Source organism: Hemiscyllium ocellatum, chromosome 6, assembly GCF_020745735.1.
Source record: "Hemiscyllium ocellatum isolate sHemOce1 chromosome 6, sHemOce1.pat.X.cur, whole genome shotgun sequence".
Lineage (NCBI taxonomy): Eukaryota > Metazoa > Chordata > Chondrichthyes > Orectolobiformes > Hemiscylliidae > Hemiscyllium > Hemiscyllium ocellatum.
This window is the reverse complement of record NC_083406.1, coordinates 49,932,567-49,945,064: the sequence shown is the minus strand read 5'-3', so window position 1 is coordinate 49,945,064 and position 12,498 is coordinate 49,932,567. Positions and strand designations below refer to the sequence as shown.

Genomic DNA, 12,498 nt, shown 5'->3' with positions numbered 1-12,498 from the left:
CATACTGATTGAAAAGGTTAAAAGCACATGAAATTTAGGGAAACATGGCGAGATGGATCAGAAACTGCCTTAATAAGAAGATACAAACGGTAGTGGTAAAAGGCTATTTGAGTGACTGGAGGCTTATGTCCAGCAGTGATCAGTATTGGGACCCTTGTCATTTGTTATACACATTAATTATATGGATGAAAATGTGAGGGGAACTTAAGCAAATTTACAGAAGACGCCAAGACGTAGAGTGGGTAATAATGAAAAAGATGGTTGTAGGTTACAGGAAGATATAGACAGGTTGGTCAGATGTGCAGACCAGTAGCAGCTGGTATTTAACCCTTATAAGTAGGAGGCAATTGTTTAATGAATGGCAAGACAATGGGTAGCTTAGAGGAACAGAGGGATCTTGAGGTAATTATTCTCAGATCCCTGAAGTCAAGCATAGCATGTAAATAGGATAGTTAAGAGGACATATGGGACATTTGCTTTCATCAGTCACGGCATTGAGTATAAGAGCAAGAATGCAATGTTGAGGAGTTATATAGAAATGGTCAGGCCACAGTTGGAATACTATACAGGAAGGATAGCACTACAGATAGTACAGGGCATGTTCACCAGGATGCTGCCTGAGATGGAGAAACTGAGCTATAATGGAGATAAGATAGAATTATTTATAACCCCTACAGTGTGGGAACAGGCCATTCGGCCCAGCAGGTCCACACTGACCCTCCAAAGAGAAACCCAACCAGACCCTTATTTCTCCATATTTCCCCCCTACTAATGCACCAAACACCATGGGCAACTTAGCACAGCCTATCCACCTAACCTGCACATCTTTGGATTATGGGAGGAAACCGGAGCACCCGGAGGAAACCCATGCAGTCAAGGGGGAGAATGTGCGCACTCCACACACACAGTAGCCGGAGGCTGGAATCAAACCGGGTTCCTGATGCTGTGAGGCTGCAGTGCTAACCACTGAGCCACTGTGCCGCCCATAGGTTTGGGATTGTTTTCTTTAGAGCAGACAAGATGGAGGGGGCATATGATTGAGGGGTATGGACAAGGTGAATACAGAGCAGCTGTTCCCCTTCATTGAGGGGTCAAATCATGTGAGCGCATAGTTTTAGGGTAAGGAGCAAGAGATTTCGAAGGACTTGAGAAAAAAAAACCTTTTCACTCAGCAGGTGGTGGGAATCTGGAATGTTTTGTCTGGGAAGGTAGTGGAGACCAGAAACCTTACAACCTTTAAAAAATATTAGGATCAGCACTTCAAATATCATAATATTCAAAGACAAGTGAAGGAAATTTGAATTAGCGCACCTTTAGTGCTAGTTATGTCAGTCTAGATCCTTTTCTGATCTAAATGAATCTATGAATTCTTATGACAGCCATGGACTGGTATTCTTTGCAGACTTGGTTTTTCAGTAGATTGAAATTTCATTGAAGATTCTGATTTCTTTCTTTAAATATTTCCCATTGTTCATTCATCTTTCAGTCTGCATTCCCAATTAAGTCCAGTTTAGTTTTCCTCTCATGCACATGTAATTCAAGTGTAAGACTGATGTTCACCTTTGGAGTAAATTACTTTCAAACTTGGTATGGTGGTCAATCGTATTTTGATCACGAGGATCTTTTACACTTGTCTTACCAATTAACTTAAATTTTACCATGTTATAAAGCCAAGATAGCTTTATTACCAGACAGTTCCACACGCATTCCATAAGTAACTAGCATTCTGGAGTTAAACAAAACAGGAAGACTGATTTGGCCCTAGTCTCCTGGGCAGGAAGACTAAAAGGGAGGACAGTTGCTAAATTGTAGTGGATGTTAAAGGAGATACTCAACTGCTCCCAATTAAAATTTATTCCAGAAATGAAGAGGCTAAGAGGAGGAAAGGCAAGGAAGTTAAAGATAATATTAAGACAAAAACTAAGTCATATCATATTGCAAAAGTAAATTATGAAAGAAAACTAGCACAAAAACTATAAAACTGGATAGCAAAGGCTTCTATACGTCAGGAAGAATTTAAAGCAAATGTTGGTTCCTTGGAGGATGACACTGGGAAATTAATAGTTGGGCACATAGAAATTTGGAGTCACTAAAATAATACTTTGCTTCAGATTTAAAGATGGAGGACACTAGTATCACCTCAACAGTAAGAGATTATGCAAAGATTATAGAAGGGGAGGAACTTAAAACAATCATCACTCAGGAAAAATGGCCTACATCAGAGTATCTTAGTGGAATAGACAACAGACATAGTGGATCCATTGGTTATAACATACAAAAATTTCCTGGATGCGGAAAAGCTTCCAGTGGATTACAAAACGTTAAATATAACACCCTTATTCAAAAAAAAATGGGGTGGATGGGGGCGGGCAGGGTAGAAAAAGACAAAGTAGGAAACTAAATACCAGATAGATTAATGTGTTTTTTGGAAATTGCTACAATCCAAAGAATTGATTCCATGATAGCTAGAAAGTCAAAGTACAATCCATCAGAGTCAGTATGGTTTTATGATAGGTGGCTCAATGGCTGGCACTGCCACCTCAGAGTGCCAGGGATCTGGGTTCAATTCCAGTCTCGGATGACTGTCTTTGTGCAGTTTGCACATTCTTCCCATGTCTATGTGGGTTTCCTTCGGGTGCTCGCAGGTTCGATGAATTGGCCATACTAAATTGCCCATAGTGTTCAGAGATGTGTAGATTAGGTATTAGTTAGGAGAAATGTAGAGTAATAGGGTTGGAGAATGGGTTGGTGCTGTTGGGCCAAATGGCCTGTTTCCACACTGTAGGGATTCTATGATTCTACATCTTGTTTGACTACTTTGTTGGCATTGAAGATCTATCAAGCAATACGAGTAATGAGGATCCTATAGACTTAGTATTTTTGGACCTCCAGAAGGCATTTGATGAGGCACAGCATGAAAAGGTCAATACACAATGTCAGATCATAGGGGGTTAAGAATAATTTGTTAGCTTGGATAGAGAATTGGCTAACCCATAGAAAGCAGAGAGATGGGGTAAATGATCAAGGTTTGTGCGAAGATTTGTAGCTCGGGTGCTCGTTGTTGTGGTTCTGTTCGCCGAGCTGGAAGTTTTTGTTGCAAACGTTTCGTCCCCTGGCTAGGACATCATCAGTGCTCTGGAGCCTCCTGCGAAGCGCTTCTTTGATGTTTCTTCCGGTATTTATAGTGGTCTGTCCTTGCCGCTTCCGGGTGTGAGTTTCAGCTGTCCGCTGTAGTGGTTGGTATATTGGGTCCAGGTCGATGTGTTTGTTGATGGAGTTTGTGGATGAATGCCATGCCTCTAGGAATTCCCTGGCTGTTCTCTGTCTGGCTTGCCCTATGATAGTAGGGAAAACACTAGGCGGGGGGCGGGGGGTGTAGTTGAATTGCGGGCAGTTCAGAGGAGGTTCACTCAATGCATTTCAGACATATGGAGTCAGTCTTACATACAGCACTTGAACGTTTTAGGCTTATACTCTTTGGAGTTTAGAATGAGAACAGATTGAATGGAGCTGTACAAGATGCTAAATAGGACTGACAAAATAGACATAGAACAGATGGTTACTCATCTGGGAAATCTAGAATTCGAGGTCATAAATTTAGGATAGGGTCTCCACCCTAGATTTAGATTTAGATTTTTTGTCACATACTCAAGTATAAAAGTACAGGAGAACAGTGAAAAGTTTGCAATGTTGCCTAGGTAGAAAAACTTAAGAATAAGGTAGAAAGAAATAAGGAATAAAGTTTAAAGCTAATCATGTTGCAGTTGTATAAGACTCTGGTGAGGCCTCATCTGGAGTATTGTGTGCAGTTTTGGTCGCCATACTATAGGAAGGATGTGGAAGCTTTAGAACGAGTGCAGAGGAGGTTTACCAGGATGTTGCCTGGAATGGTAGGAAAATCTTATGAGGAAAGGCTGAGGCACTTGGGGCTGTTCTCATTGGAGAAGAGAAGGTTTAGGGGAGATCTGATAGAAGTGTATAAGATGATTAGGGGTTTAGATAGGGTAGATACTAAGAACCTTTTACCGCTAATGGAGTCAGGTGTTACTAGGGGACATAGCTTTAAATTAAGGGGTGGTAGGTATAGGACAGATGTTAGGGGTAGATTCTTCACACAGCGGGTTGTGAGTTCATGGAATGCCCTGCCCGTATCAGTGGTGAACTCTCCTTCTTTATGTTCATTTAAGCGGGCATTGGATAGGCATTTGGAAGTTATTGGGCTAGTATAGGTTAGGTAGGACTCGGTCGGCGCAACATCGAGGGCCGAAGGGCCTGTACTGCGCTGTATCCTTCTATGTTCTATGTTCTATGTCAGTCACTCTTACAATAGCATAAAAAAAAGCTAAAAAGTTCAATCATTACAGTCATTACGTGCTTAGTCATGCTGGGACTACACTTCCGACAAGGGCTTGATCGCCCCAGCTCGTCATTACTGCAGATGTCGGGGGAAACTCCATTGCCATGTTGGATCCCAGACCACCAAAGCCCTCATCCAGGTGCCGTTCATGCCAGACCTTGGACTCACATTTGATTGGCACGTCAGGCATCAAGATCTCACCAAGACCCCTGGTCAAGCACCTAGCCATTACCTTGAACTAGACATCTAGCTGACTGCCAAATTCAATAAGCCTGATACTGCGCCACTGCCTGGTAAGTTAGATGAAAAACAAAAAAGGGGGGGAAAAAAAAGGAAAAAATATACATCAGAAAAGGAAAGAAAAAAAAGAGAGAAAAGAGCAGAGTAGATGAACTACACTGCTGCCAACCTGCAGAGATGCCGACTGCACAAGTCCGCGCTCTTCAACAAGGGGTAAGGTATAGAGAGAAATAAAGGAGAAAAGAAAAGAAACAACCAACAAGAAAAACAGAGAGTGGCCCAGGGTTCAGAAGTCATACGTGAGCATTCATAAAATTGCTGTTGAGTTGGGATTAATGGGCACTTTGTTGTCAAATGCAAGGGAAAGGAAGTTGATGAGAAGCAGCCAGAGGGCTCGGAATTAAAACAGAGTTGAGGAGAAACTACTTTTCTCAAAGAGTTGTAAACCTATGGAATTCAGTACTCCATAGTATCATGGATGCTGGGACAGTGAATAAATTTAAAGGGGGTAGATAGACTTTTAATTAGTAAAGCAGTGAAGATTATGGAGACTGGAAAAGTGGACTTTAGGCATTGATCAGCCATGAACACATCAAATGCCATATCTGGCTAGAAGGGCTGAACAACCTACTCTTGCTCCTTGTTCTTATGTTTTTGGGGCTCCAAAGAAATGTCACAAAACCACTCCTTAAATTAACCTTCTGGAGCTCTCGTGTCAATTCGGTTGTCCCAGTTTATAAGAAGATCAAACCAACCTCAAATTATCATGCTTTTTACAAGCCTTTCTTACAAGCTCCAATAATTTTTTTCCCTAGTCATCAGCTGTTCAACATTATAACCATTATGATGACCTATGACCTAGCACCACCAGTGTTTTCAGACTCTTGTTTTTCATAACTTTCATGCTTCTACTCACTTCTATTTTATATGTGCATACATCCTTTGTTTTTACATTCTCCAGAATTATGGAAAAAAGAAAGTTTATACAAAGCATTTCCTCAATTATATAACATTTTCTAAAACATTTAAGCATCCAAGAGTACATACAAGCACATTAATACTGCAGAGGGAAGAATTGGTGAATTTTGAGAGAGACACTTACCAACATCATAATTCTGCTGAATGCAATTGCTCCCTTGACTTGCATTGCAAACTGCACATCCATGGTCAGGAGTGAATTCAATACTGTCTGTAAAGGACTTGATCTCAGAGTTTGTGGTTGAGTTAGAATGTTGATTTTGTGTGTTGCGATCAGTATCAAGGACATTTTTATTCTGTAACAGTTTAAAAGAAATGTTACCTCAGTTCTCTCAAAAATGAGAGTTTTTTTTAAACTGACCTTTAAGATGCTCAAGCATCATGTAAACCATTGCTGTTTCAGATTTTGAAAGAAAGAACATCTGACCTCTAAACTCCTTGAAGAAAAGAAACCATACCAAGAATTCTCCAAATAATCATAACTTTTATCTTCCTGGTTGTGGTTAAGAGACCATACTACCCTACAGGTAATCATTTGGATTTAACACTTCTGCATATCTTAGGAAACTGATGAGTTTTCAAATATTCTCACTCTCTTGGCGGAGCAGGTAACGGCTGTCTGGTGGTGTTTTTTTTAAAGTCGCGGTATAGTCCAGTTATTGTCTTTTTAACAGCTAAAATTTAAAGTTTTTTTTTAAAGTGCCTAGCGAACCTGGAAGCTGGTGTCGCGCTAGCTTACCTGGGAAGGTTTTTTTCTTATAAAAGCGCGCAGGCGAGGAACCCGAGGCACTACAGGGGTAGAGCCTCCCACCCGCCCTCCTCCTCTAACCTAATAATAAGACCCGTTGTGGTAAGCAGGTAAGTGCTGCATTTTGCTTGTTTGTTTCTTTAGATCTAGTTTTTAAAGTTTACCTTTCAAAGGGATGGCAGCGAAGGCAGTGCAATGTTCCTCTTGCAACATGTATGAGGTGAGGGAAGCCATTAGCGTCCCTGCTGATTACACTTGCAAGAAGTGCACCCATCTCCAGCTCCTCCAAGACCATGTTAGGGAACTGGAGATGGAGTTGGATGAACTGCGGATCATTCGGGAGGCAGAGGTGGTCATAGATCAGAGCTTTAGGGAAGTAGTTACTCCGAAAGTTATAGAGAGATGGGTGACAGTGAGGGGGAGTGGGAGGAAGCAGCCAGTGCAGGGACCCCCTGCGGTCATTTCCCTCAAGAACAATTATACTGTTTTGGATACTTGTGGGGGGGGGGGGGGGGGGGGGGGGGGGGGGGGGAAGAGAGAGAGAGAGAGAGAGAGAGGATGACTTACCAGGGGTAAGCAACGAGGTTCAGGCCTCTGGCACGGAGCCTGTCCCCGTTGCTCAGAAGGGAAGTGTGGAGAAAGGTAGAGCGATAGTTCTTGGGAACTCAATAGTGAGGGGAACAGATAGGCAGTTTTGCAGGGGCAACAGAGACTCACGATTGGTATGTTGCCTCCCAGGTGCAAGGGTACGTGATGTCTCTGATCGTGTTTTCCGGGTCCTTAAGGGGGAGGGGGAGCAGCCCCAGATCGTGGTCCACGTTGGCACCAACGACATAGGTAGGAAGAGGGGTGAGGATGTTAGGCAGGCTGTCAGGGAGCTAGGTTGGAAACTCAGAGCTAGAACGAACAAAGTTGTTGTCTCTGGTTTGTTACCTGTGCCACATGATAGAGAGTCGAGGAATAGGGAGAGAGAACAGTTAAATGCGTGGCTACAGGGATGGTGCAGGAGGGAGGGATTCCGGTTTCTGGACAACTGGGGTTCTTTCTGGGGAAGGTGGGACCTCTATAAACAGAATGGTCTACACCTGAACCTGAGGGGCACCAGTATCCTTTGGGGGAGGTTTGCTAGTGCTCTTTGGGAGGGTTTAAACTAACTCTGCAGGGGCATGGGAACCTGGACTGTAGCTTTAGGGTACAGGACCTTGAGTGTAGGGAGGTTAGGAACATGGCATCGATTTCGAAGGAGGGTGCCTGTAAACAGGAAGGTGGCTTGAAGTGTGTATACTTCAATGCCAGAAGTGTAAGAAATAAGGTAGGTGAACTTGCAGCATGGGTTGGTACCTGGGACTTCGATGTTGTGGCCATTACAGAGATTGGGTAGAACAGGGACAGGAATGGCTGTTGCAGGTTCCAGGGTTTAAATGTTTTAGTAGGGTCAGAGATGGGGGTAAAAGAGGGGGAGGTGTGGCATTGCTGGTCAAGGATAGTATTACAGCGGTGGAAAGGACGATGGAGGAAGACTTGCCATCTGAGGTAGTTTGGGCTGAGGTTAGAAATAGGAAAGGTGAAGTCACCCTGTTAGGAGTTTTCTACAAGCCTCCTAATAGTCCGAGAGAAGTAGAGGAAAGTATTGCGAGGATGATTCAGGAGAAGAGTGAAAGTAGCAGGGTCGTTGTTATGGGGGACTTTAACTTCCCAGATATTGACTGGGAAAGCTATAGCTCGAGTTCATTAGATGGGTCGGTGTTTGTCCAATGTGTGCAGGAGGGTTTCCTGACAATACGTAGACAGGCCAACAAGAGGTGAGGCTATACTGGATTTGGTTCTAGGTAATGAACCAGGCCAGGTATTAGACTTGGAGGTAGGTGAGCACTTCGGGGACAGTGACCACAACTCAGTGACTTTTACTCTAGTGATGGAGAGGGATAAGTGTGCACTGCAGGGCAAGAGTTATAGCTGGGGGCAGGGAAATTATGATGCGGTGAGGCATGACTTAGGATGCGTGGATTGGAAAAATAGGATTCAAGGGAAGAACACAAATGATATGTGGAGATTGTTCAAGGAACAGCTAATGGGTACATAAGTATGTACCAGTCAGGCAGGGAGGAAAGGGTCTTGTGAGGGAGCCGTGGTTTAATAAGGAATTGGAATCCCTTGTGAAAGGGAAGAGGGCGGCCTATGTAAAGATGGGGTGTGAAGGTTCAGTTGGGGCGATTGAGAGTTATAAGGTAGCCAGGAAGGATCTAAAGAGAGAGCTAAGAACAGCGAGAAGGGGGCATGAAAAGTCCTCAGTTGGTAGGATTAGGGAAAACCCAAAGGCTTTCTATAGGTATGTCAGGAATAAAAGGATGACTAGGGTAGGTATCGGTCCAGTCAAGGATAGTAGTGGGAAGTTGTGCGTGGAGGCGGAGGAGATTGGAGAGACACTAAATCAATACTTTTCGTCAGTATTCACTCAGGAACAGGACACTGTTGCTGATGTGAATATTGAGTCACAAGTCATTAGAATGGATGGCCTTGAGGTATGTAGAGAAGAGGTCTGGGGAATACTGGAAAGGATGAAAATAGATAAGTCCCCTAGGCCTGATGGCATTTATCCTAAGTGGGCGGCACGGTGGCACAGTGGTTAGCACTGCTGCCTCACAGCGCCGGAGACCCGGGTTCAGTTCCTGACTCAGGCGACTGACTGTGTGGAGTTTGCACGTTCTCCCCGTGTCAGCGTGGGTTTCCTCCGGGTGCTCCGGTTTCCTCCCACAGTCCAAAGATGTGCGGGTCAGGTGAATTGGCCATGCTAAATTGCCCGTAGTGTTAGGTAAGACGTAAATGTAGGGGTATGGGTGGGTTTCGCTTCGGCGGGTCGGTGTGGACTTGTTGGGCCGAAGGGCCTGTTTCCACACTAAGTCTAATCTAATCTAATCTAATCCTCTGGGAAGCTAGGGAGGAGATAGCGGAGCCATTGGCCTCGATTTTTATGTCGTCGTTGTCTACGGGATGAATGCCAGAAGACTGGAGGATAGCGAATGTGGTCTCCTTGTTCAAGAAGGGGAATAGGGATAGCCCTAGTAACTATAGGCCAGTGAGTCTCACTTCTGTTGTGGGCAAAGTCTTAGAGAGAATTGTAAGGGATAGGATTTATGAACATCTGGACAGGAATAATGTGATCAAGGATAGTCAGCATGGTTTTGTGAAGGGCAGGTCGTGCCTCACAAACCTTATTGAGTCCTTTGAGAAGGTGACCAAGGAGGTGGACAAGGGTAAAGCAGTAGATGTGGTGTATCTGGATTTTAGCAAGGCGTTCGATAAGGTACCCCATGGCAGGCTAATGTAAAAACTACGGAGGTATGGCATTGAGGGTGCATTAGAGGTTTGGATTAGGAATTGGCTGGCTGGAAGGAGACAGAGGGTAGTAGTTGATGGTATAGGTTCATCTTGGAGTGCAGTTACTAGCGGTGTTCCACAAGGATCTGTTTTGAGACCATTGCTGTTTGTCATTTTTATAAATGACCTAGAGGAGGGTCTTGAAGGCAAGTTTGCGGATGACACGAAAGTCAGTGGAGTTGTGGACAGCGAAGAAGGATGTGGCAGTTTACAGCGGGATATAGATAAGTTGCAGAGCTGGGCAGAAAGGTGGCAAATGGAGTTCAATGTAGCTAAGTGTGAAGTCATTCACTTTGGTAGGAGTAACAAGAAGATGGATTACTGGGCTAATGGTAGGCTACTTGGTAGTGTGGATGAGCAGAGGGATCTTGGTGTCCATGTACACAGATCTCTGAAAGTTGCCACCCAGGTAAATAGTGCTGTGAAGAAGGCATATGGTGTACTGGGCTTTATTGGTAGAGGAATTGAGTTCAGGAGTCCTGAGGTCATGTTGCAGTTGTATAAGACTCTGGTGAGGCCTCATCTGGAGTATTGTGTGCAGTTTTGGTCGCCATACTATAGGAAGGACGTGGAGGCACTGGAACGAGTGCAGAGGAGGTTTACCAGGATGTTGCCTGGCATGGTAGGACGATCATATGAGGAAAGGCTGAGGCACTTGGGGCTGTTCTCATTGGAGAAAAGAAGGTTTAGGGGCGATTTGATAGAGGTGTACAAGATGATTAGGGGTTTAGATAGGGTTGACAGTGAGAACCTTTTTCCACTAATGGAGTCAGCTGTTACTAGGGGACACAGCTTTAAATTAAGGGGTGGTAGGTACAGGACAGATGTTAGGGGTAGATTCTTTACTCAGCGGGTTGAGAGTTCATGGAATGCCCTGCCAGTAGCAGTGGTGGACTCTCCCTCTTTATGGTCATTTAAACGGGCATTGGATAAGCATATGGAGGTTATTGGGCTAGTGTAGGTTAGGTAGGCTTCGGTCGGCGCAACATCGAGGGCCGAAGGGCCTGTACTGCGCTGTATTTTTCTATGTTCTCTATGTTCTATGTTCTAAGTTGAAATACTGTGCATTCTTACTAGTCCATGATTATAAAGAACATGAACTTTAAAATGAAATGAATTTAAAATTGTGAATAATAGTCACAAATATAAATGCCATGACAGAGAAATTAAGAAAAGGAAGAGATGATCCAGGCAAGAAACAAGAGAAGTTTAAAAAAGGTGAAAGGTGGCAGAAGAATGGATCAATTTTTCTAGTTCAGGATGAGGGAAAGAAGTGGTAACACCACAACTATTGTTGTATTCAAAAACTAAGTTGTTCTAGCATAACATTAAAAGTCAGTGACTTAACATTACAATCAAATCTGAGCACCTTGCTGGAAGTAGAAGATAATGAAGTACTTGAAAAACCAAAATCAGGTATGGTCTCCAAAGGCTGAAATTCTAGATCTGAATCTGGTTGTGAAGACTGCAATTCTAGATGGAAATTAGGTACTCCTTGAGTCGAAGTGTTATGACCAGTTGGAGGATCTAGAAGAAAAAGTGGAAAATTAAGCTCTTACAGAACCAGAACATGACTCAGTGACTTTTCATTCCATAACAGTACTGAAGAAAATAAACAAAAAATTTTGCACAAAGTAAGATTCACTAACCAGGTTCCCTTGTTAGCAAAATTATCCAGTGAGTAGATAATCTAAAAGAAATTAATCAGGTTTCCACAATTGGTGTTTACATTTGCAAGTTCTAGCAAAGACCCAGTAGCAAGGGAATCAGTGGAGACAAGATGGCTCCAAAGAGTAGCGATTTACATTCCAGCTGCAGAGATGCAAAGGAGACTCATGCCAAACCATCAGACCCATGGATCATGATGGACCATTTAACAAGGAGGTCTGTAAAAGTTGGGTATTTTCCTTTTTTTTCAATGTTTTGGTTCACTTTTACGTGTTAAGATGGCACTGGAGAGTGGCAACATTATACAACACTTTCCACTATTTTTGTAATGTGGCAATAAATAAATCAAATCAAGTCACATCATTCGGTCTTCATACTGGAAGAGGGGTGGAAAAGAGAGGAGGATGAGGAAAGATTGCTTGGGAGGGGTAATAAAGTAATTGCTTGCTAATGCATTTGGGCATTAAATGACTGCAGAGTTCAGACCTCCAACATATTTATTTTAGCTGTTGTCCTTCTAGTTTTCAGTGCCTGGCCATCTTGCTAGTGCATCTGCAGTTTGGTGCAATCATACTGTTGCAGCAATCCTAACAAAACCAAAGCATCAATAATTTCTGCTGTTGAGACTTCAGTGTTGACAATTTTGACAGAAAAACCCTACTTGAACGTAAAAAATATCCTCTGCTTTTTTGAGGATTTCTATACACCCTTTTCCTGTACAGCAGCATTTTGTTGTAAAGCAGTCCAAGAATTCTCAAATCCAGCAATGGAAGAGGTCATTGTTAAAATCGGGCCTTCTTTTACACCAATTAGAACTTATTCTGAAGTTTATCTGCCCAACAGACACTTTCAAAACTACACAGGTTTTGGTTTGCAATGCCACACAAAGGTAACACTAACACATTGGCTGTGTATTTTTTGAGGTGGGAATACCTAGGAAGGAAACAGGACAGATAGAATATGGGAAAATTGTGCTGGGAGAATGCTTAAGGTAGATTGGAGTTTTGGGTCAGGTGTGGGTGCTGCACTGATTGGGGGATGCAGAGGTCAGTGCTGAGCAGGGATGGGTTCAATTTAAATGATTACTAAAAAATTATAAAAGTTTTTAAGAGGATGAAAAACCAGTGAT

The 12,498-nt window shown here is 43.2% G+C and overlaps 1 protein-coding gene across 1 annotated transcript in view; it reads right to left on the bottom strand.

Annotated features, from left to right (window-relative positions):
• cep295 (centrosomal protein 295) overlaps positions 1 to 12,498 on the bottom strand; it is a 188,566-nt gene that overhangs the window by 57,025 nt on the left and 119,043 nt on the right. The window contains exons 22-23 of the mRNA XM_060826944.1: positions 11,071 to 11,228; positions 5,700 to 5,871 (exon numbers count right to left, since the gene is read on the bottom strand). Of these exons, the coding sequence (XP_060682927.1) occupies positions 5,700 to 5,871; positions 11,071 to 11,228 (330 nt within the window). The remainder of the gene's footprint in view (positions 1 to 5,699; positions 5,872 to 11,070; positions 11,229 to 12,498) is intronic.